The 24523-nt window shown below is 46.0% G+C and overlaps 2 protein-coding genes across 2 annotated transcripts in view; both read left to right on the top strand.

The window, feature by feature from the left end:
• The first annotated feature begins 13917 nt into the window (after positions 1 to 13917).
• On the top strand, positions 13918 to 15102 carry LOC124690371 (cyclin-F2-2-like). The gene has a single exon (XM_047223761.1). The coding sequence runs from the start codon at positions 13918 to 13920 to the stop codon at positions 15100 to 15102; it is 1185 nt and encodes a 394-aa protein (XP_047079717.1).
• A 4287-nt stretch (positions 15103 to 19389) lies between these two features.
• Positions 19390 to 24523, top strand: part of LOC124690372 — a 10440-nt gene continuing 5306 nt past the window's right edge. The window contains exons 1-6 of the mRNA XM_047223762.1: positions 19390 to 19432; positions 19687 to 19917; positions 20372 to 20417; positions 21934 to 22148; positions 22269 to 22367; positions 22465 to 22791. Coding sequence (XP_047079718.1) covers positions 19405 to 19432; positions 19687 to 19917; positions 20372 to 20417; positions 21934 to 22148; positions 22269 to 22367; positions 22465 to 22791 — 946 coding nt within the window. The 5' untranslated portion in view covers positions 19390 to 19404. The remainder of the gene's footprint in view (positions 19433 to 19686; positions 19918 to 20371; positions 20418 to 21933; positions 22149 to 22268; positions 22368 to 22464; positions 22792 to 24523) is intronic.

Consider the following 24523-nt stretch of genomic DNA (forward strand, 5'->3'; position numbering starts at 1 on the left):
TACCTGCACCTGGATGTGTTTGCATGATCTTCAACCAATCACTTCAGTACCCCTATGGCAAAAAAAGGAGTTAGTTAGTACATGAAATGAAAATATGTTCAACAACATCCATAAAATCAGCAATTAAATGCGATGTGAAAAAAGAAATTCTTGTTCATTTAGTTATTGAACTGTATAATTTATCATCTTATAACTCTGTGCAACTGTTGCAGATGCCGAGAGGTTTTGATTTCTGGTTCGGAATTGATCTGAACGAGCCAGCTGACCAAGATTTTGCTCCTGGAAGCAATGACAATGAAGCTGGATCATCTCATGCTCCTCCAGTTTCGGAAAGCACTCCTGACCAAGGTACAGTTCCTGGGAGTAACAGCAATGCTGCAGGAACATCTCATGGTGGTCCTAATTGGGAAAATGTTGATGCAACTGGGCCATTTGGTCCATATTCGGCTGGTCAGAGTAGTGATGCACAAGTCGACCCAAAGGACACTTCGGACAGAGGCACTAACGCCACATCAGGTTTCCAGACAGGTGTGACTTTACCAAGTGAGGACAGTGGTGAGGAAGGTGAAGTTCAGTCAACACCAGAAGGTTTTTCCCTCAAGACACCATTCCTTGGCATGAAATTTGACACCTGGGAAGCTGCTCTGTCACATTACAATAGGTATGCGCATCATGTTGGCTTCTCTGTTAGGATTGAATCATCTAGGAAGTCTACAAAAGATGGAGAGAAAGACAAATGCTTGTTTGTTTGCAATAAAGCGGGGAACAATTCATTACCACCTACTCCTGTGAAGATTAGAAACTGAACTATCACAAAATTGTCAGATTGCAAGGCAAAAATGAGGATTAAAAGATCTGGTGCCAGATGGGAAGTTACTCAGTTTGTCGAGGAGCATACGCATGAATTTGTTGAGAAATTTGCTCTGAAAAAATTCTTGAGGTCGCACAACAAAATTCCAAAAGAAGAGAAGAAGTTCATTGATTTGCTAGGTGATGTAAATCTCAGTTCGGGTAGGATTATGGAAATCATGGCGGAATTATATGGAAGCAAGCAGAATGTACCTTACAGTACTAAAACCATTAGCAATTACAGAGCCCAACATAGTGAAGAGCGCAAAATCAAAGACATCCCTGAGTTGTTGAAATACTTTGAGAAGCTGAAAGAGGATGATCCTAGGTTTTATTATGACTACAAGCTAGACGATGACAATAGGGTTGAGAACATCTTTTGGGTTGATGGTGCAGCCAGAGATGTGTACAAGCTGTACAATGATTGCATATCGTTTGACACAACCTTCATGACTAATCAGTATAACATGCCTTGCGCACCATTCATTGGAATCAATAGATATGGTCAGTCCATACAGCTTGGCTGTGGTTTCCTGAGGAATGAGAGGGTTGCGAACTTTGAGTGGCTATTCCGGACATTCTTAGTAGCAATGGATGGTTTGCACCCTCTGAATATCATTACTGACCAGGATGTAGCTATGAGGACTGCAATTGAAATGGTTTTCCCTGACACCATTCACCGGAGCTGCGGATGGCATATCATGCGAAGGTTCGGGAAAAAATTGGTCCTATGGCAGCCAAAAGAGAAGACTTGAGAAGAGATTTCAATGATGTTATTGACTATAGTGTTACTGAAGAAGAATTTGAAACTAGGTGGGCTGAGATGATCCAAAAACATGATGTTGTTGATAATGATCATTTCAAGGACATCTATGGACTAAGAAAATGTTTTGTTCCTGCTTATTTCATGAAGCGCTTTTTCCCATTCTTGCAAACAAAAGCTCGCAGTGAAGGGTTTAATGCTGTTTTGAAGCAGTACATACAACCACGCGCAAGCCTACTTAATTTCTTCAAGCAGTACATGAAATTACAAGAGAAGATTGATTCTGCTGAGGATGGGCATGATTTCATGGGAATGGACAAAGTTGTCAGGTTGTGGGGAGATTTTCCAATGGAGGATCAAATATTGCAAACATACACTCTACCCATCTACAACATTTTCCAGCTGGAATTGCGGAAGATAACATCCTACAATGCTAGGGACTGTGGTGGTGGTGTGTTTGAGGTTTTCCCAGTGCAAGGTACTGTCTATGGTTATGGCAGAAGAACCTATGTGGTTGACGTTGATCTTGAAAATCTCATGTACAACTGCCGGTCTTGCAAGTTTTACAAGGATGGAATTCTTTGTTGCCACATTATGAAAGTAATGTCTTTCATTGGTGAAGTGCGAGAGATACCTGAGCACTACATTCTACCTAGGTGGTCCCTACCCCCTCCTGATATTGTTCCATCCATTGTCGAGCCAGTACAGAAAAAAACAGAGAAAATGTCTAGAAAAGACATGAGGTTACTGCGGTATGGAAATCTTTGCAATGACTTTTCAAAACTCGCTGTTGAATTGGCAGTTTCTGAGAAAACAAAGGAAATAGCAGACAAGCACATGATTGCAATGAGCAAAGAACTAGCTGCTTTCAAGAAAGCTAATGCAGATGCACTGAAGAGGAGGAAAAGCAAGTCAGTTGCGACTGAAGATATTTCAGATTCTTCTCCCTTTGAGGGAAGAATGGATGAAGATGTTTCTCAATCTAGAAACAAGAAAGCAAAAGACCCCCTTATTCTGCAGCTAAAGGAAGACCATGCAGTAAAAGGAAGAAAGGTGGAATCCAGCTAAAGAAACCTAACCCAACCACTTGTAGTGTTTGTGGTGAAATAGATCATGATGCAAGGAATTGTCCAGTAAGATTGGCAAATCCAGAGAAATTCCCTTTTCATCAATTTTTCCAGTGATAGAAATCAGAAATGGTTTGGTAGTAATTAAGATTTAGACATGGAGACCTGGATTCAGAGTTTGTTCTTATGTTAACATGGATACATGGTTTCAGAGTCCATTTTGAATATATTATTCAGCAAGGTTGCAATTTACATTCTCATTTTATGTAAGTTTTTTTGTTCTTTGAAGTGAAGTGTTAACTTGCATGTGATTTTGTGTAAAAAATGAGATGACAAATTAAATAGAAATTCCAGATGTAATTCCTTGAGGAAAAATGAGGAGAAGCAGCTTCATTACCTTAACATGAAGAAGCATAGCTAGATATATAAGCCCCAAGGTGCTTTGTTCTCCGTGCGGAGCCATTTGTCAGTGTACAGTTTCCTGATGTTTGGCAAGTCCTTCTGTGTGAATGATGAAACCATCCTTCCATGTTTTTCCTCAAGGTTCTTCAACATAAAGAAACCGCAGTCGTACCTAGGAGATCATATGGATCAGCAACATAGTTAACATATATTGAGATACCCAAAAAACCTGATGTAGCAGTGTACTATTTGTCTTTATCAAGTACCAAAAACAAAAGAAAATCTTACGTGTTTGTTTGACGAGGACTGTCAATAACTTTCTATTGGCCAATTCGCGATTTGCACTTTTGATTTTGCATACTCTCTTTTCCACATAACCTTGATTCCCGCTATGAGCATGTGACATGCTTCCATCATAAGAGCTTCCCCCTTTTTCTTTGATGATAACGAGTCAATTATCTCAAATCTTTCTGCACTTACATTAAGAACAACCAGCCAGTAGTGACCAGAACCATTTGTAGGTGTTCGTGCCCACTTCTCGAGTGTCGGGAAACAAACCTGTTAGAAGAAGGATGTTATTGTCTATATGTTTTCTTTAAAAAAATCAGTTTAATGTGGAGGCGCATCTGTGAATACATCAGTTAAAAAATTCAGTTTAGAAGTTAGCAAACTTACAATTTCTTTGTGATCAAGTCTGTTGGCTGGGCTGTTCTCAAAACACCTTGTAACATCTTTTAAATCATATCGGGAATCAATGAGGTATTTCTGTAGAAGAGATGCAGGAATTACATGCTGCATAATTAATGTGGACAAAAAGAAGTGCATGGAACAATGTAAAAAAACAAAGAAAATCGATGATTGTTTACTTACAGCAACACGTAGTGGCATTATGTGTTTCTTAGGATTTTTGTTCTCCATTGTCATTATGTGAATTCCAATCTCAGCTACTATATTTATCAACATCTTCCCTGGTGCAACTGAATCTGCCAACTGCCCGAGGTTACAATAGTAATTTGTTGTATCAATGACTATTTCTTTATTCGTTGGTGAGGTAGTCTTCCATCCATGCTCACACACCATGTTATAAAGAGTTTCCACTGACTTAGAAACACTGTAGTTTTTCTTGGATTCTAGGTTGACGAATGGAGATTTTGCTAAGTGGCCTTTCTTGATATTTCTCTTTTGATATTCATGAACCACAGGTGTTTTGCTCCTTGATGCATCTGATGTATTCTTGATGTTTGGTTCTGCAACCACAGCTTCTGCTTCTTGTATCTCCACTTCTTTGTTAGCTTCGTTGACGACTAATTCATCTTGATCATTAGTTTCTGGTGGTGTGCTTAGATCAAAAGGTGGTGGGTCCGGAGCCATCCTCATTGCGTGCATTCTCCTTTCAGATTCTGTGCTGTCGAAGTTTAGTTTCCTGTTCATTGGGTCGAAATTTGCTGAACTTGGGATGCTACTGGTTGTAGTTTTCATTCCAGATGAACTTGGAGTTTCCTCTTTCTTGTGTTCACTTTTTGCTGTTGCCATAGTGCTCAGTGTTGAAAGTCTTGTTTGTCTCCGAGAATTGCTGTCACTTGGACTTGATACTTGGCGATGAGTTGTCTTTCTTGGCGTCATTGTTCTTCCTTTTGTTGCTGTTGTATTTACTTGGACTCCACCTAGATCCTGCGCTTTCTGTGGGCTTGAAGCCATTTCTTCGCGAGCAGCAGATCTTGTTCTATATCTGGATGGAGATGGAACTACAGAAACTGATTCCTCTTTCATCTTCTTGCTTGGTCCATCTGCGAACGAGACCTTTTTCCGTTTGTTTCCTTCTACTTTTGGCACCATGTCTAACAATAATTTTTCCATCTCATCTTTTTTGCTTCCATCAATTAGTGATTCCAATCCGAAGTTACTTCGGAGCTGGCTTGTTTGTCGATTCTGCTGCAACATCCGGCTCCTTAGTTGAGATGTATTTTCTTGAATCCCACTGTCAGATATCTCTGGAACTTGCAGGATTGGTATGCTTAACTTGTGAATGTGTGAGAACCCCACATAGTGCATGAAGTCTATCCTTTTTTTTCTCTTCACTGCTTACTGAGCTACCTTCATCATCAAAAATCACACCGGATAGTTGATTGTAAGTTACATTTTTGTGCTCCAAGATTCCAGTATCCACAGCTTGATTTGATGTCAGCTTCTCTGAATTGGTGGCACTGTCGTTATTCTTCAAGTTTTCTGTCCCGGTCTTACTAACATCTTCTTGATTATCCCCCTTTTTCTGCTTATATTCTGCCACAAGTGCATCCAGTTCTTTATCTTCATTGTTGTATGCTACATGGTTGACATGATCCACTGTGCTCTTGTACACAGTGTTTGGTATTTCGACATCCAGCTGAATGCCTGCATCATCTTGAGCAGTAACTGTGGGTGGAATGCTATGGTCTTCGATGAATGCTTGTTCAACATCTCTCACTGAAATGCCATCAGGATGTTCTTTCACCTCTTTATCTGCATCATCTTCAGCAGGACTCATAGTTGGAATGCTATTGTTTTGGATTACTGTTTCTGGACTGGCTGGTTTGGTAGTGTCATCAGCAGGACCCATATCATGTTTCAACTCTTCTTCAAATCCTTCTATGTGTCCATCTGGTACTGTCTTGCTGGCACAACACTCGTGTTTATCCATAGAAACAGAATTGTTGCCGTGATTGATCCCTGAATGCGTCCTGAAGGTCTTGTCATCATGTGTTGTTGATGGTTGCTTCTTGGAAAAAACATTTGAGGTTGTCTGCTTGAACTGTGTGTTGGCTTCTGAATCTTTACTCTTTGTCAGTGTTTCCTGCGAGCTGATTTGCTGACCTGTGAAATCTGGATTGTTTCTACTGTCTCCCCTGGCTGGTAAGTTTCGAACTAGCATCTGCAAGCTTGCTTCAAAACCATGACAAGCATACTCAATTGCTTCTTTGAATCTATAGGTTTCCTACAAATGACAGTAAGTTTGTAAGTAGTTTTCTCAGCAATTTTTTTTTGTACAGAAGTAATAAATTTGCAGGAAATGATACATCCTATAGAATTTGAACTAATGTTTGCAATTTTTTTTTGTTAAAATTAGTGCAGATGTTTTTTCCCAGAAAAGTTGGTTGAAATTGCTGTCACTCTTGTATAATTGGGAAAAAATGTATGTCTTATTCTACTAGTGGTGTTTGAAAACATGGAACATTGGAAAAGCAGAAAAAACAATGGTAAAAAAATTTGCAGAAATTAATCCTCTGATGGTAACATTCGACCTCAATGCGTACATGTTATTTTCAGATGGAAGTTGTATTCAACTTTAGTAAGGGTGTTATTTTCTAGGGTGAGACGTAAAAACAGTAAGAAAATGTTGTTTCATGCTTACTTGCGCTGTGCATGTAGATGGCACATTATGTCTGATGAACCTATCAATAACATCCGGGTCTGCAAAAAGTATCGTTTGCCCCCCAATATACGCTTCTGGTTTGACATCTTCAAAGTCTTCTTCATTCATGTCACCATACTTCCATTCATCATTGGCACGTTCTTCAAAATGTGTGTTGTCTTCATCATGTCCGAGTGTATGTGACTGCTCCATAGATTCATCCCTATCAGTGGACCCATTGCTTAGGTTGTTAACTTTATCCTGCCCATGAGCTTCTGAATGTTCGACAGATACATCTCTTTCAGTTGATTCAGATGCACATGTGTACGCATATTCAGGTTTCAACTTCAGATTCATAGACAGAGAGGAACATATATCAGAGAACAAATCATATGTTTTGGTTGAAAAGGCAAAAAAAAACTACAGTTAAACTACACATGCTATTTCTGTAAGTTTTTACCGGTGCATTGCCGAACGAACCATCAGGTCGTGTGTCCTGCATAATAGCTTTCCTGACCATTGCGTTGGTCCAAACTGAAACACGCGTCCCTTCATCACTGATATCCATATCATTTAGTTGCAATGAATCTAGGTATTTGACCTGTAACAGATGTAAAAGGGAAATCTATAAGGAAAAGACGACATTGTTTCCAGGCATGAAAATAATATCATCAATGGAAATGAAGAATAGGAGCAGAAAGAAGTTACCATGATGTACAGCATGCATGACTTTAGGATTGCCTTTTCTGAACTTGACTGAGTTGCTTTCTGGATCATAGTTATCACAAACTTGCACACGTTGAGATTTTTTGCTTGTTTGATGTGAATAAAAGAAGAGTATATCCTTGGACTAATGCGTACACCTGTAGTAGGAGCTAGAACGGAGCACATCCCATAAATTATGAACAATCTTAGGTACCGGCTGTCAGCTTTCTTCATTGTGAGAAGTTTCTTTTCTAAAGCTTTGATAGTTGGTTGGTGCTTTCCGAGAACTCCAATTTCTTCACGCATGAATTTTATTGCATCTGAATTGAGATCGTAGGACACTTGTAACTTGCCACGCGGGACACCTATAACCTTTTGTACGGATTCTTCAGTGATAGGGATTGAACCTCTCCCAGGGAAGACCAAACTGCACGATGCTGAATCAAAGCTTTCCATCAGAAACTTGCACAATTCAGGTTGCAGTTTCGAACATTTGATATCCAATAATCCACCATAATCTGCATTCCTAATCATTGTCATCTGATCAGCTGTAATGCTAGGATATAACCTCACTAGCTTCATAGGGGATGCACGCTGTAGTAATTTCTTCCTCTTCACCTAGAACAAAATGCCAAAAAAAACCCTTTAAGTAAACTGGGAAAGGACATTATACATGTTAATACTGTCTATGTTATACTTGCCAAATTTAATGATATTGTTTTAAGAGACAACTTGTAATTGGAAAAAGGAATACAATATGTTTATGAATTTGCAGAAATTGCAAACTACCGCGGTAAAAGCATGCTGTATTGGGTATGAATGATTTTACATTTTAATGGGAATGCAAATAGCAAAACAAGAATATATTAGGACTTACTGAGAAACATGTACATCCTGTCATCCACGAGAGGAAAAACATCTAGTAAAAATGATGAAGATGTACTACAAAGTTGTAGATTCTTTATCTCACCTTCACAGGTTTTACTTCTTCCTCAACAACATTTGTTTCATTTTGTTTTTGAGTTTCTTGAACAACATTCACTTCATCGCGGACAGCTTCAACAGATACATCTACTTCACTTGGTGGGTCACAATGAAATCCTGAAACCTTGTGCTTCAATGTAAGCTTCTTGCGCATAAGGCTTAGTTTACTGTGTTTTTTGCCGGACTTGTTTTTCCTATGACTACTTGACTTTGTCATTGATGCCTGTTGAAAATTAAACAAGGTGGAAGTTATTATGGGAAGAAAAATAACAAATGTCCACACAGGTGTAGATGTTATTTAGCAAAAAAATGTTACTGAGACAATGGTGCACTGATGTCACATATATGGCAGAAGGTTTGAAAAACATGTTTCTGAATCAAATGTTACTGAGACACAAAATTTGCTAAAAAGGCGTTGCAAAAACAACACATTATGGCATCGCAAAAAACCTAACTAACCAGATAGCAACAATCTCAAAAATAAAAATTGCAGTAGCATGTTATAGAAACATCTGAAATCATTATTATAGAAGTTATTATGGCATGTTATAGTAAATCCTAAAAAATTCCATGCGCAAGGATGTTATAGTAGCAAAAATCACATTTGGTACCAGATGTTGCACACACAGAAACAAACCTGCACTAGGATGTTACATGCGGTATAAAAACCCTGTACACCATTGCTCATCCCTCAGTGACCATATGTTGCACTAATATATCATAGCACGAAAATTGCTACCATATGTTGCACACAACCCACTAGAGGACATCACAAAAAAAACCTAAGTAACCACACAGTTACATCCTCAAAAATTCCCTAGACTACAATGTCATAGCACTAAAATTGCTACCATATGCTGCACACAAACCTCATTAGGACATCACAAAAAAATCCTATGTGACCACAGAGTAACATCCTCAACAAATCCACTGCATTAGGATGTCATACCACAAAAAATTGCTATCATATGATGCACAAAAAACACATGAAAACATCACACAATCCTAACTGCCAACATAGTAACATCCTAAAAAAACAAATGCACTAGGATGTTGCCCAGAAAATCACATCCTCAACAAAAATCCACTGCATTAGGATGTCATACCACAAAAATTGCTATCATATGATGCACAAAAAAATACATGAAACATCACACAAATCCTAACTGCCCACACAGTAACATCCTAAGAAAACAAAATGCACTAGGATGTTGCCCAGAAATCGCAAGTACCTTACTGTGGCGAAGACAGAGGAAATCGCGTCGAGCGTGTTGTCGGAGAGAGGACGATGTACCAGACCACTTGCGCAAGCACGAAGAGTAGATCGACGGAGAAGGATGTCACCTGACAAAACCAGATGTGAAAAACAAAGCAGAAACGAAGATCCGGGCACTGATGCGGGATGAGCAAAGGGAGTGGAGCGCAAAACCAAACCTAGGACGAAATCAGACTACGGCGAGTAATAAACAGTCCACGGCGACTCCGGCGACCACTCCTATCGGCCAGAAACGAGAACCATGGCGAAGTATGGCACCCCCCCTGAGAACCCGAGGAGAGAAATTAGAAGCAAGGAAAAGGTGCGCGACGGTGCGGAAGAGCAATCGAAGTAGGCGTAGGCTGACCTGATGCGAAAAATAGTCTCCGGCGAGTAAGATCCGTCGCCGGCGACCGCAATCGCCGGATTTGGGGACGAGGCGGAGCACCAGGACGACCGCATCCGACGACGGAGGAAGACGAAATGAACTCGCTACCGACAGGCCTCAATTAATTTCGAAATTTTTTTTTGATGCTACGGGCACGCGACGACAGAGACTGCACGTGGGTCCCCACCAGGTGCGCGTTGCGGAAAGCTCTGGACCATCGGATGCCAATCGCGTGGCCAGGAGCACTGACGTTAAGATACAGTCAGATCAGCTTAGAGATAGATTTTCCGATATATATAACCGGTAGGGTCATTGCTCCTAGGCCAGGTATGTCGCGTGTAGCTTCCCAAATCTGCCGCAACCATAGGGAGGGGCATGCATGTTCTCTCATCAAATAGGCCTTGTGTAACTGCCGAGTCGGCGCTCCTAATTCTCACGGTCTTAGATTGGTCACGAAGGACGTGAGTTTATAAAAGTTCCAAAAACGATGGAAAGCAGCGTGTATCTTGGCTGACGGTCCTCATGGTGCTCAGCTGCTCGAACGCCTCGAGGAACACCACTACCCGCCCCTCCTAACTGTCCGCGCTGTTGAAGAAAAGCATAGAGTTGGAACTTGCGGTGGACCATCAAGCTCACTGACCACCGCTTGGAGATCTCTTGCATGGTATGCATGGCGAGCCGGCGCTGCCCGTTCCCCACATGAAGACTCCCAAGACTGTCAAAACGTTGCGGCTGAGAAAGCATGTTGCGAGAATGCGGGGCCTATCTTCGAGCTTGGCGTCGTATGGTTAGTGCGCACTATGGTTAGTGAGCACTGAGCGCACGCTGCGACCTTCTATCTTCGAACTTGGCATGTGCCGCATAGGCGGAGCGCCTTGGAGGCGAAACTGGGCGGCAGCCCCCCCTTCCAAAAGCGCAACTAGGCATAATCTGCATCGCATGTTCCCTGTCACTACGTACATGAAGTCTTGCAAGCTATTGTTTCGTACTACTTTCCAATCAGACCGCAATGCAGCAAGGAGAAGATTACATGCAGTACTGGCAAGCTACTATTTTATACTACTTTCTAATCATGCTACAGTGCAGCAAGGGGAAGAGAGCAGTCTCCCAATGCGCATGCTCAATTTAATAGTTGTAGGTTGTTGTCTGGTAGTATTTCTCTGACTGCCGGTGAGGAGTAGGTTAATATTTTCAACTTCGAGGGTTGATTCATGGAATGATTCTTCATTTTTCCCTTGCCCGTCATTGGGGTTAGCTCATCCTCTTCTATTGCAAATAAAACTGCAAGTCGTGATTAGTATGCCAATTCCATAGAAAATTAAGATATTGGCATATCGCTGCTTGGCATCGGTGGATCTTTGCAAAAAAGATATTTTTCCTCTCTTCTTGCTATGTAAATTTGTGTGTAAATAAGAAAATTAAGTGCAATTTCTTGCTTGAAAATCATCTCTTAATGTTATGAATAAAAAAATAGAAAAATTAGCGTGAACCTGTAAAAACTATGGAAAATTATGTTGGGGAAAAGTTTGCTCGAAAAAAATCTCGGTGCGACACAAAATAAAAGCTGCGAGGCTAAAATCCAGGTAGGCCCTCGCAACTTTGATTTTTCAGTTTGTTTTGCAAAAAATGCCTCACCGTGGCTAGATTGTGCGGCTCATAGACTTTATTTGGGGCCAAAAAAAAATTCAGCCCCCCCTCTGCTTTTGGTCACGCTCCGCCACTGATGTGCCGACCATAAACCAGTGATGTCGCTGTCCACAACTTGCTGTTCATCACGTCCACGCCGGAGAATAAGAAGCGACCCAGGTGGCCACGAGCAGTACATGTCCCGCACGGCCGCACGTCCCCGCCGGAGAGAGATGAAGTTGTCGCATCCCACGAGCAGCACATGATCCACGGAGACGGCGAGGTGGGAATTCGATCAGACTCTCACAAACGCCACGAGCTTTCGAAGCCGAGCATCTCCCGAGCATACCTGGCCAGATGTAGTTCCGCGCTCCACCTCGGCTGGTGCCTCGCCGGCGTAGTATCGCGCAGCGTGCAGCTGCACTGCGCCGTCGACCTGGTCTGATGTGCTCCGTGGCACGCACAAGCTGCACTGCGCCTTGAGCCGATTCAAAGCAGTACCTGCAGGATGATATACCGTCATCACGCGTATCCTTAGTCGCCGGATTATTGATTGGTTGGCGATCAATATTTCCTTTTCTCTTGCATCCTAGCGTCGCGTTCCTCGCCGGATTGATTGACTGGTAATCTATTTTTTTCTCTAAGCAGAGGCATAGGCTTCTACGGGCCTGCACTTTCCGGGTTCCTGTCTTCCTGACGACGCGCTATGGAAAGACACAAAAGAAAACCCTATATGGACTTTAAACTAAATAAAAAAGCAAACCCTAGCCAGGGTTTGCGCGGTGGCCGCCGGCAGTACTACTCCCAGTAGTACTCGTCGTCGTCGCCGTCGATGAGGACGACGCCCCCCGGCGGCGACGCGCTGTTCCGGCTGGACACGCCGGAGGGCGCCGGGGACTCCGGCCAGGGCGACCACTGCGCCCTTTCCCAGGCGGAGTGCGGGTCCGGAGGGCTCGCCGGCCTGCGCAGCCGTGCCCTCCGCGCGGACTCCTTCCGGAGCTGCTCCGCCGATGCGGCCTGCAGCTCCGCCTCCTGCCGAAGCGCTGCCCGGCGCTCCTCCTCCGCCCGGAGCGTGGCCCGACGCTCCATCTCTTCCCGGGGCGCCGCCTGGCGCATGGTCTCCTCCTCCTGGCGAGCCAACTCGAGGAAGGCCCACGCCTCCGCCTGGGCGTCCTCCTGGGCCTTCCTGGCCATCTCCTCCAGCGCGGAGGTGCGCAGCGTCTCCGCGAGGTGCGGCCATTTGGCCAGCTCCTCGAGGTCGCGCTGCTCCAGGGACGCCGCGAGCGCCGCCTGCAGCTCGGGGTCGTCCTCCTCCTGGGGCTCGGGCTTCGGCTGGGGCTGGGGCTGGGCCTGGGCCTGTGGCGCCGACGCGGCCTCGTCGATGTAGAGGCCGCCGGGGCGGCGGCCAGCCCGCCTCGCAGGCATGCGCGGCTGCGCGCGAGGCCGCGCCGTCGCAGACGTGAGGCACGTGCGCCGGCGCGGGACTTGTGTCGCCGTATGCGGGGTGCTCCCGGAGGTCCGCAGGCAGCTGCGCGCGACGCCTCCGGATCTCCGCTATGCGGGCGCGGCCGGAGCCCGGGATGGGCGACACCGGAACTCGATCTGGGCTCAGGTGCCAGTCGTGGGGGAGGTGCACGTCCCCCCACGGCATTGGGACGCCGGCGTCCCAGAACATCTACGCCACCGCTACGGTGACGTAGATCCGGTCGCGGCTGGGAGGAGCCGGCGGCCCCATGTCGAACGCCGCCGGCGCGATTGACCGGCTGCTGCCGGCCTCGTGGTCGTTCGCAGATGGGAGGAACTCCCGCTTCGGGGCCATGGCGGCGCGGAAGCTCGCGGTCGCTCGTGCGTGTGGCCGGAGTGTTGAGTGGGGACTGTCCCTATCCACTCCCCCTCCCCCAGTCCACATGTAATAGGATTGGGGCACCGACAACTGAGCCAGCCACGCGGACCAGATGGACACGCGAGGACGCTGCGTGCCATCTGCGGCCACGCAAACCCGGCCCAGTTCTGGACGCCGCGGCTATTCGCATTTGCGGTGCGTCGCCGCGTTGGGCCGCTTTTTTGTCCGGCTGGACCCATCCGGACGCGCGGGCGCGGGATGGGTCGGCCCGTTGGAGATGCGCTCTGCCACGAACCGGAAGTCACACGGACACGGTGCCGGAAGCATGCGGCCATCCTGCCTATGGCTTTAGTCGCGTGATCATGACGCGTTACAAGGTCGGTTAGTTGAAGTAGAAAAGGCCGACGCGAACTCGGACTGTCGCAGAGATCTTTTTGTTCGTTTTGCGAACAAACGAATTGGCTGTTTGAGAGATCCCGTTGGCGTTGGCGCATGGAAGAAGAGTCGGACACGATCCCGAAGGAGTATATATGGGTGATTGGGTGCTGCACAAGAGTCACAAACTCACAACTCCTGCCCTTCCCTGATCACACCGTGTGACCAGCACAAGCAGGAAAGAATCCACCTTCATCCCTCGATCGGCGACGATGATGCAGCGCGCCGTGAATCCCTGGGCCTTTGCTCGCCCTCCGCCGCCCGGCTTCGGATTCTCCTTCGCTCGGCAGCCCGTCGCCGACTTGCCCGCACGTCGTCGACCTCCGCCCCCCGGCTTCGAATTCTCCTACGCTCGGCAGCCCGCCCGTCGTCGACCTCCGCCCCCGGGCTTCGAATTCTCCTACGCTCGGCAGCCCGTCGCCCGTCTTCGAACCCCGCCCCCCAGCATCGGATTCTTCTGCGATCAGCTGCCCGTCGACGACGTGCCCGCCCGTGTTCTACCTCCGCCTCCCGGCTTCTCCCGTCCTTGCAGCAAGGTGCTCCCGCCATCGCCCAGCGAAATCCCCGCTGAGGTGCCGCCAAAGCACCCAAAGCGCGCGGCGGCGCCGCAAGTATCCACAGCCGTCTCCGAGAACGAGAAGCCCTCCACTACGAAGCGCCGGCGGGTGTGCTCCGACTACGAAGACGACATCGACGCCAACCTGCGGCGGACGGAGCGGAGCCCCGAGGAGCGGCCGCGGCCGGACTACCTGAAGACGGTGCAGCAGGACCGGGTGACCCCGTCGGACCGCGCCCGCATGATCGACTGGATGGACGACTTCGTCCGGCACCACGACCTCGTCGACGGCACGCTCCACCACGCAGTGGCCTACGTCGACCGGGTCCTGTCGGTGCGAGCCATGAGGAAGCATACCGACCACGAGCTCCGCCTCCTGGGCGCCGTGGCCATCTTCGTGTCCGCCAAGTACGAGGACGGCCAGCGCACCTTGGCGAAGCTGGACCCCGACAAGATCTCCTGGTACGTCGGCGGGTCCACCACGAGGGAGGAGGTGCTGGACATGGAGCGCCGCATGGTGGTGGCGCTCGGGTACCAGCTCGGCGGCCCCACGGCGCACACCTTCGTCAGCCGCTTCACCAAGCACACACAAGGAGAGGAGGAGCTGAAGATCCAGCGAATGGCGCATCGCCTCACCGACGAGTCGCTGCGCAACTACGCGTGTCTCGGGTACCTGCCGTCCGTCGTGGCGTCGTCTGCAATCTTCCTGGCGAGGTCTGCGCTGCTCAACAACCTGCCGGACGTACCGGCGTGGAGCTCGGAGATGCAGGAGCTCACGGGGTACGACGGCACGAACTTGGCCGGATGCCTGCATGCTATGCGCCCAGTCGCTCATCTGTGACCCTCGGCGTTGATCAACTGTAAAACCGAGAGAGCAATTTTGGCAGATTGTACAAGTAGAGAAGAACCGTAAAATCTCTTTGTAATGTTCGTGCATATGCATCTGAAACAGAGCAATTGTTGGGAATATTAATTGTCTATCCCTCTGAATTGAACTTCTTTACATCAATCTCAGCTTTTAATTGCTGGTTATATATTTTCCCCATTTCATGTGCAATGGCTAATATCGAGTTGTGACGTTCAGAATTTTTGTGTAGGAACTTCTAGTATCTTTTTTTTGAGAACTTGTGAGCTTTAATTAATTCAAAGACATAGGGTTACAATAAGCCAAAAGGATGTGAACTGAACACCAATATGACTCAGTCTAGACCCAAACATTAGACACCATATTATTGCATGCAAATTTAGCGTAATTGCGAACCAAATGGTTTGTTGTGCGGCCGACTGAACTAAAAGATTCAAAAGAATACCTAGCTCATGAACATCATATAGGATCTTTTGAACTATTTTGAATGTTAGCCACTTAAGTAAGTATCTGGACATTTGAGATTCTAATTTATTTGAAATGCTGCTAGCATCTTGAATAATTTTTATGTCACTAATGTCACCCCACGAAAATGAAGTGGCAGAAAGCTTGTTTTGTGTTATAGTTTTTTTGATAAGAAATGGAGGAACAAAAAAATGAGCTATAAAAAATGGTGAAAACCATAAGCTCGGGGATTCCCTAGGCACCCAAGTACTAGACCTATCACACTTAATTTGCGAATATGCATAATTTTTTTTTTGAGTAACATACGAGCTCGTGCCGAGCGAGGGAGTCAACGTAGCCATGAAGTCGAATATGTTGAAGATTAGGAAGACGATGATAACGAGCTCAGCGGGGCAACGTGCTTTTCTCGTCGGGTTCGCAAAACACCCGTTTCAAAGGGATTCAAGCTTCCTACGGATAAATTAAAGTACGAAGGACTCCAATAACCTGAAGCATGGTTGGATGATTACTTGCAAACGATAAAGGTCCACGTACAAACTAAGCTACCGTTGTGCAGAGTTTGCAGCTTTTCTTGAGCGGACCCGCAAGATCATAGCTTCGGAAGTTGCAAGAATGAACCATCAACATTGGGAGGATATGCGCAAACAATTCATCCGAAAGTTTCGATCAAATTTGAAGTGCCCAGCGTCAATCGAGGAATTGCGAAAGTGTGTACATAAATCAGGCGAGTCAATGCGTTCACATCTCCAGAGGTGGAGCATGATCAAAAATTCATCCGAGAACATCTCCGATGAACGGGCAATCGATGCATTCAACGACGAATTGTGCCGCACGGACTTTGTTGAGAACATGGGAAGAGAGAAGACGCAGCAAGCAACAAGCAAGCTAGGTCACCCGAGGAAGATCTGCCGAGGTGCGGAATCGTGCGTAAGAGGCGAGGCCAAAACTATGATGATTACGAGAGACTTGTCCAAGTTGCGACTGGCTTCACAAGCAAGGATGATAGGAAGGATGACTACCGCAGCAGTGGGTATCGAAGTAATAGTCGAGATGAGCCTGGCCCTAGCAGGCGTACGTACAAGCCAAGGCCTCCGATCCAGCCACGGTACGAGTAAACAGAGGAAAAAGATGCTTAACACACCTTGTACCATGCACGGTTACTTCGATTCTAAGGGACGAAGGCAATCGAACCATTTTCTGAAGGAGTGTAGAACTTTCCAGCGGATGCTCCCACTTTTCGGAGCAGCATAGCAAAACGTAGTAAGACAAGGATTCGCTCGGGAGCCTAGGTCACTTGCCATTGCACCCCCTCTGCCACCAGTACCTCCTCAAACCCTAGTACTCGCAATACAAGCGGCCCCTACAAATAATAAAAATCCACCAGATCGATACATTAATTCCAAGGGAGCAGTCAACATGATCTAGAAAGGGCGTCCACCCAATAGGCAGCAGAAGATAATTACCCGACAAGTAAACCTAGCAATCCAAGCACCACCGCCTACACCCGAGTACCTCAACTGGTCCGACCAATACATCAGATTTGATAGGAAAGATCATCCTTATAAGATCCCTCCGCCAGGTCATTCACCCTTGGTCGTTGATGCCCAAATCAACGGGTACGATTGCAGTAGGGTCTTCCTTGATGCAGGGAGCGCCATCAACCTAATCTATGCCAAAACTCTGCGAGAAATGAATATATCTCTTACAAACCTAGATGTTGGGTTCCACGGCATAGTTCCGGGAAAACCAAAGATACCTCTGGGAAAGATCATGCTTGGCGTAGTCTTCGGGACGCGCGAAAAATTCTGGAGAGAAAAAATGTGCGAAGTCATGGATTAGTCCTCACAATATAATACGATATTAGGCCGACCAGCATACTCTCGGTTCATGGCAGTCTCGCATCATATGTATTTTCTCCCAGAGATGCCAGGACCCAACGGAGTCGTCACAGTCAAAGGGAATTTTGCTCGCTTTGACCCTTGCGACCGAGAGCTCCATAAGTTACCCGAGTTCTTTGGGATGCACGCGGAGTTCCTTTATATCCAAAGCTCAGTCGATCATGAAGTGTTACTAGACTAGCAAACACAACAAGCAGATATGTAAGTAGAACATGTACTAGTATTGCTAAAAGTAAGAAAGGAAGAACATACCTAGACCACCACCGCAACATCTCCATTGTTGATGTCGCCTATTGTGTTGCCGAAGCATGTCGGCTCGATCAGATGTAGGCCGACGATGAAGAGCTTGAACGACAACGAGAAAGTTACGCCAAGACACTCCCCAAAAATCTTGTCGCCCGTCTCCCGATGTAGAATCTTAGGGGAAAGGGTTTCAGAGGACCTGCTCTCCTGACTGTCGTGCGGTCGCCGGGATTTGGAAGACGAGAGGATGATGCATGAAGAGGAATACACATGGGGAAGACGAGAGTGGTTGGTTTTGTACAGTGTACCCGATGTTCTCTTTCCCCTCTGTATAGCCTGGGACGCAAGAGGCACTTAGCCAACTTGAACCGACACGCTACGGAGGAACAGTCTGGAAGTCGGGTACTTGTTGAGCATGCACACGCGTGTTGACATGTACACACCTAATCGGCGCACCAAGAATAAAAATAGCCTTCCATAAACCGGTTTCAAACACGATTTCACGCGAGAGCGTACGTGGTGAGGCGAGCGGAGGAGGAGTACGCGATGACTCCTTCTCTTCTCACTCACTTATAAGTTGATCAAACTCCCTTCCAACTAACAATATAAGACTATACTTAGGGGAGTGGTGTTTTGGAACATGGGAGCATATGCTCCCTCTATTTTGAAATGCATCTTACACATATTTTGAATTTCAAAAAAATTGAAACCAAAAATTCGTATGTAAATCTTCTTGTGCTACACGCTTACAAAGTTGTTTCATAAAAAATCGACTTATCATGTGACGTGTGTAAAAAAGACAAAACTCAGTGCTAAAAATAATGCTTTTCACCAGATAAGTTTTCTCTTTTTTATATAGACCACAAAAAAAATTGGTTTTTCGTGAAACTTGACGAATGAACATATATTATGAAGATGTACATGTAAAAAAATTTGTTAAATTTTTTCGACATTTGAAAATATGATTTTTTGGTAGAGGGTGCATACGGACCCGGAAGCCGAATTGAATTTCCGTATACTTAGGCCACAAAGTTGTCCCAATCTACCACTATGGTGGGCCGGCCTTGAAGTTTCAATAATTGTTGGTTATATGGGCCCTTGCATACATGGGTGCAACCCGTACACTCCAACACTAAGGGCATCTCCAACAGGGCGACACAAATCGAACGCCTAAATTATCCGCGTGCCTCTGTTTGCGTCACCCCGCGGACGCGCACTAGTGGAGAACAGGCCTAATGTCGCGGGCCGTAAGCGCCTTTTGTCGCTGGCGGCGAGCCGCGACAACGGAGGCGGGACAAAAGGTCCACCCTTTTGTCGCGGGTCGCTTACCACCTGCGACATATGCTCCACCACGTGGCAGGCGCGGGGCGCCCAGGGGACACACCCTTTTGTCGCGGGTTGTAACACCACCCGCGACAAAAAGGCCTCTACGTTGACTTGCTTATTCTTGAAATTTACATTTACAAATTCTCAAATCATTTCGACAAACAGTGTGCCCAATTCTGGTTGTGACAGTAATGATTCTGCCATGTCGTTTGGTAGGATACAATAATTGTAGTACATTCAACTCCTTATGCTTCATGTTGGCATCTTGATTCTGCATTTATGTGATCTACTACTATGGCTTGGATGAGGCAGCAGCTTCTTTTCCACTCTTTGTAATGCTTTTGACATGGATATGATTACTACCACTACAATCGGTTGGTTGATTTGATTTAAAAGTAAATTTCAGTTTACACTTGATTCCTGTTTTTAGCTGTTGTCTGCAATCCCGATTTCTTCGAAGTTGACCAGACTTGGGCCAATGGATTGGATCTGTTGATAGTTAGCATATCAAGTACCTGGTCCACAACAATTTATATTTCATAAGATTTGTACCCTTTTTTTACTATCGTTATGGCACATAAAAGGCATCAGGATCTTCATGTCTGATAAGACACATTGATCCTTTCAGGCGTTTTAGTTGCTGAATTGATTCCTATGATCCGTAATCATTTACAGAGATGTGTAGCATCAGATCGTAAGACGATAATTCCTGACATGGTCAAGAGTGTTTCTCAGTCTCGATTTTGGTTCAATGTGGTTGAAGCATTGAGAGATCAACATTCTATTGAAAGATTGACTGAAGAGATGTTGCTCCAACTCGCATCACAACATATAAGTGATGAAGAAGCTTACTGGATTGTTAGAAATAAGCACTCCGGCTCCGGCACGGCACCATGCAATCACGTGTACGAGTAGAATTGCTAGGATACGTATTTGTATAGGAGTGGATCTAGTCACGACTCGTACTGCTAGTTCGAGTAGGATAGCAAGTCCTGGCATATATAAGTGCGTGTATACCTAGCTTTGTAAACTACACCGTGAGTTGAATCAATACAAAGAAACCAAGGTGCGATATGCACCTGTGGCTATAATCTGTTTTGGTGTTGTGCACGTACGAAGTAGTACTAGCTAATCATAGATCGATCAGCTAGCTTCAGCTCTTGCTGAACGTACGTCGTGGCGGAAGGTATCGGGTACGTGCGTGTGTCTCGTCGGAACTCATCGTCAGCGTCGTCGGAGAGAACTCGGCGGCAGGGGCTGTGCTTGGTATCAGATCGGCGAGAGTACTGCCGGGTCTAGGCCAACATGGATTTTGTGGACGCTGTTTAATCAGAGTATCATGCATATGACTGTTATGAGGTGAGATAGTACCTATGACCACTTTAATTGTACTAAATACTGTAAGTGCTTGTTCTAGCTTAGCTACTTCCTTAGTCCACTGTCTATTTGGCATGCTATGTTACTATGTGAAAGGAAGTATACTTGAAAAGGCTTCCTTGGCCAGGATTTAGTTCACAAATTTCCAATTTGACAACTATGCAAACCAGTATTTGTCACTGCGGGGTTCCCTTTTTCTCTCTGTGAAGATTGTTGTGTGGATGCTGACTAGTACTCCCTCTGTCCCATAATATAGGATGTTAGTATATTGGTTGTAATAACATCTTATATTATGGGACGGGGGGAGTACATGTTAATCTGCCCGGTATGTGTTCATTAAATTGTTGAATGTGTTGTATGTGGTTCAACGATTACGTGTCGACGTGTCGCAACTTGTCGCTGGGGTACCGACAAGCTGACAAGTCGTGACAAGTGATAGACATGTCGATGTGTTGTCGACAAGGAACTACTAAAATTTTGTTATACTGGAATATATATTGATGGCATAGGGAGTGAAGACAAACCTGATACTGTGACAATTGCGTCCAGTGACCAGGGACTCCACTTCTCCACTTCTCCACGATCCAGGGGAGAGGTGGAAGCGGCGGCGCCGGCTCGCCGGCGGTGGCCAGAGGAGAGGCGGCGCCAGGGGATGGGCACAAGAGGAGAGGCGGCTGGGGGAGGGGGAAATTCGTCCAAAAACTGGGTCGTAGGGTTTTCAGGAGGATATTTATAGCCCAGGCAAACAACTTGTCGCTCGACCAATTTACCTAGACAAGTCGAGGCTTGTCGCCGACAAGTCAACTTGTCGATCGACAAGTACAACTTGTCGTGTCGCTCCAACGTGTCGACATCAGAGTTGCGCCACGTAGACTTGTCGTGCGACAAGTCTAGACTTGTCGAGCGACACTTAATCGTTGATGTGGTTTAGTTGTTAATGGTTACAGATTATTTTGTGATGATGTATTTTGCATGCCATCATTGCCATATGGTTCAGCGTTGCATGTTCAGGTAACATCCAATAAGCTTGTCCGTGATATGTTTGGTGTCTGCCACGATGTTCCTTCATGGAATGGTGGACATGTAAGGTATAGATGTTGAAGACAGATATCTAGGAAAAGCATGGATGTATAAGCATAAGTTATAGATGTCTAAGCATAAAGTAATATTTGCTCATATCAAGGATCTAACATTTGCTGCGATTGGAAAGCTATATTTTCTTGATATGTTGTCATGTCTAAGGCTCCAAGCTCTTCTTTTTTCTAATTTTCTTTAGTCTGCATGTTAGGTGATAAGGCAATTAATATTGTTCAGGCCCTTTTAAAAAAAAATTTACTGTTGCTGTTTTACTATGATGGACAAACACATGGTCCATGTATGTTCAACTATTATTAGATCGTCCAAACCTGCATGACTTTGAAAGCAATTTATTAAATTGCTTCTTTCTTATAAATTATACCCTTTTCTTTTGCTTAACATAAATTTTGCTGTGCTTCAGGGCAATGTTTATTGACAAATTTTTGCTCCGGAAAACATTTCCTTTATGCTGCCTGAGATGGATTCTTCACTATGCTGTCTTTGAGTTTCCACCAAATTCAGCCATGGAAACTCAGATTCAAAAGACATCAAACTTCATAGTTACATTGCAAACCTTTGTTAGTATTTGGTCCAAGAAAGAGTTTGTTCAGTCATATTCAGTGGAGCAACAAGCTTGTATCCTTTGAGGCACTTAAAACTATATTGTTCATTTATTTTATTTTTTTCGAAAATGTATATTGTTCATTTATCAATGCAAGTTATCATCTGGCATTCTTCTCCTTAAGCAATATGCAGATATCACTGCAGCAATAGGGTTATGTTTGGAGAACATGTCAAAAAGAGAATTAGAGATGACTAAAGATGTATTGAATTGTATTCTTCAAGGAGTAACCTGTAAGTACTTCTCTTGCCTTGCATCAGCTTACCAGAATGCGGTTAGCAGTTTAGCACAATCATAATATCTATTCAATGAATGTTGTTTTGATTATAGGTAGGTTAGAGAGCCCAATTGATTTAGTCCGGAAGATGGCCAGTGCTGTTGCATTGACATTTTCTAAAATTGTTGATCCGAAAAATCCTCTTTACCTTGATGACGACTGTTCTGAGAATGTTGACTGGGAGTTCGGGGTTCTTTCCCCAAAGAGGATCAAAGCTCCTTCACATGATGTAGAACTTGGAAGCAAATCAAAACCATGTTCACGTGATGAGAACAGGAGAAATGCTGGTGAGAAAAAGGCAAAGGCTATCAGGCATGATATTTCAGACAACAGAGTAAAAATCGTAGAGATCAAATCATTAGATTCTGATGAAATGTCTGGTGCTAGAGATCAAATCATTAGATTCTGATGAAATGTCTGGTGCCTAGAGGGGGGGTGAATAGGCAATTACAAAACTCTTGCGGATTTGTCTTGTAAGAATGCGGAATTAAACTATCGTTTAGTTTACAAGCACAAACCCTAAATATGCCAAGCTCAACTAAGTATAACAATTGCAACTAGAGCTAAGCAAGATAGGCACAAGATATATGTAGCACAAGTGATAGCAAGATATATGTACTTCAAGCACGATGGCTATCACAAGGAAAGAGAGCTCGGGTATAGAAATAACCGAGGCACGCGGAGACGAGGATGTATTCCCGTGTTCCCTTGCTTTACAACAAGGTACGTCACGTTTGGAGGAGTGGAGGTCCCACGAAGGATTCCCCGCGCCACGAAGGCTCACCCTATTCTCCGAACCACACCCACGAAGGATAATGGCCCTTTCCTTATGGTTAGCTTTTCCTCCGCTCCGGAGATGGCAAGCTCCACAACCACTTCACAAGCTCCACGAAGGAGAAGCCCGGGCCCCTTCACAATCTTCCACGAAGAGATCACCGGGACACCAACCAAGCCAACTAGGAGGTCACCCTCCAAGAGTAACAAGCTCACGGTCTCTCACTCGAACAAATCGTGGTGGAGAGCTCAACACTATGCAATGATGCAAAGCAAGAACACCGGAGGTGTTCAAGTCCTTCACACTCAAATCCCACCAAAGCAACGAATGCTAGGATGAGATTGGAGAGGAAGAACAAGGGGGAAAGTCAACTAAAGACTCCAAGATCTAGATCCCAAGAGATTCCCTCACTTAGAGAAGAAATGGTTTGGTGGAAGTGTAGATCTAGATCTCCTCTCTCAAATCCTCAAATATGAGCAAGAATGGTTGGAGGAATCAAGGGAGAGAGCAACTTCTTCAAATGCAACAATGGAGGTGAGAGAAAGGGGAAGAAGTAATTGTCTCAAGGTGGAAGAAGGTCTATTTATAGCTAGGAGCAAATAAAACCGTTGGGGGGAAAAAGACAAGAGAAAGGGAAGAAAAACGGGCAGAAAAACATGCCCAGCCGGCGGCCCGGCCGGCGCTGACCGGACCGAGCACCGAGGAGCCCGGTCGGCAGCCCGGTCGAGCCGGCCCAGCAGCCGGGCGGCGGCGGCGCGCGCCGGCGGCGGATAAGGCAAGGGCGCGCGGGGCGAGCGGCCCCGGTGCGGGCGCGGCAGCGCGCGGGCGAGCAGGCCGCGTGGGCGGCGGCGGCCCAGTAGCGCGCGAGCGGCCAGGAGGGCAGGCCGCGCGGGCGGCGGCGGCCCCGTAGCGCGCGTGAGAGAAGGAGGCATCGCAGCTGGGGCGGGCGCCCGGTCAGACCGGGGGCAGCGCCGGGCAGGCCGGTCACGGACCGGGCCAGCCGCCGGTCGTGGGCCAAAAGACCCCTGGAGGCGGCTCGGATGGCACCAGCGCCGGACCCGGTCGCGGACCGGGTGGGCTGGTGGCTAGGCCGGTCGGCCGGCCGGCTCCCTCCCCTTTTTCTCTTTTTCTTTTTTATTCTTTTCTCCTCTTTCCTTTTTCTTTAATAACTATTGCTCCCGAACTCCAATTCGCATGAAACCAATTTTGTTGGAAAGATAACGACGAACAGAACCCCTCTCTCCCCCTCTTTATATAGGTGGAGGCCCCCAAGGTTTAGATCAAAGAGTCCGAATAAGACCCCAACAAAACCTTCCAAGTGTCCAAACCTAGGGAGT

Source organism: Lolium rigidum, chromosome 2, assembly GCF_022539505.1.
Source record: "Lolium rigidum isolate FL_2022 chromosome 2, APGP_CSIRO_Lrig_0.1, whole genome shotgun sequence".
Classification (NCBI taxonomy): domain Eukaryota; kingdom Viridiplantae; phylum Streptophyta; class Magnoliopsida; order Poales; family Poaceae; genus Lolium; species Lolium rigidum.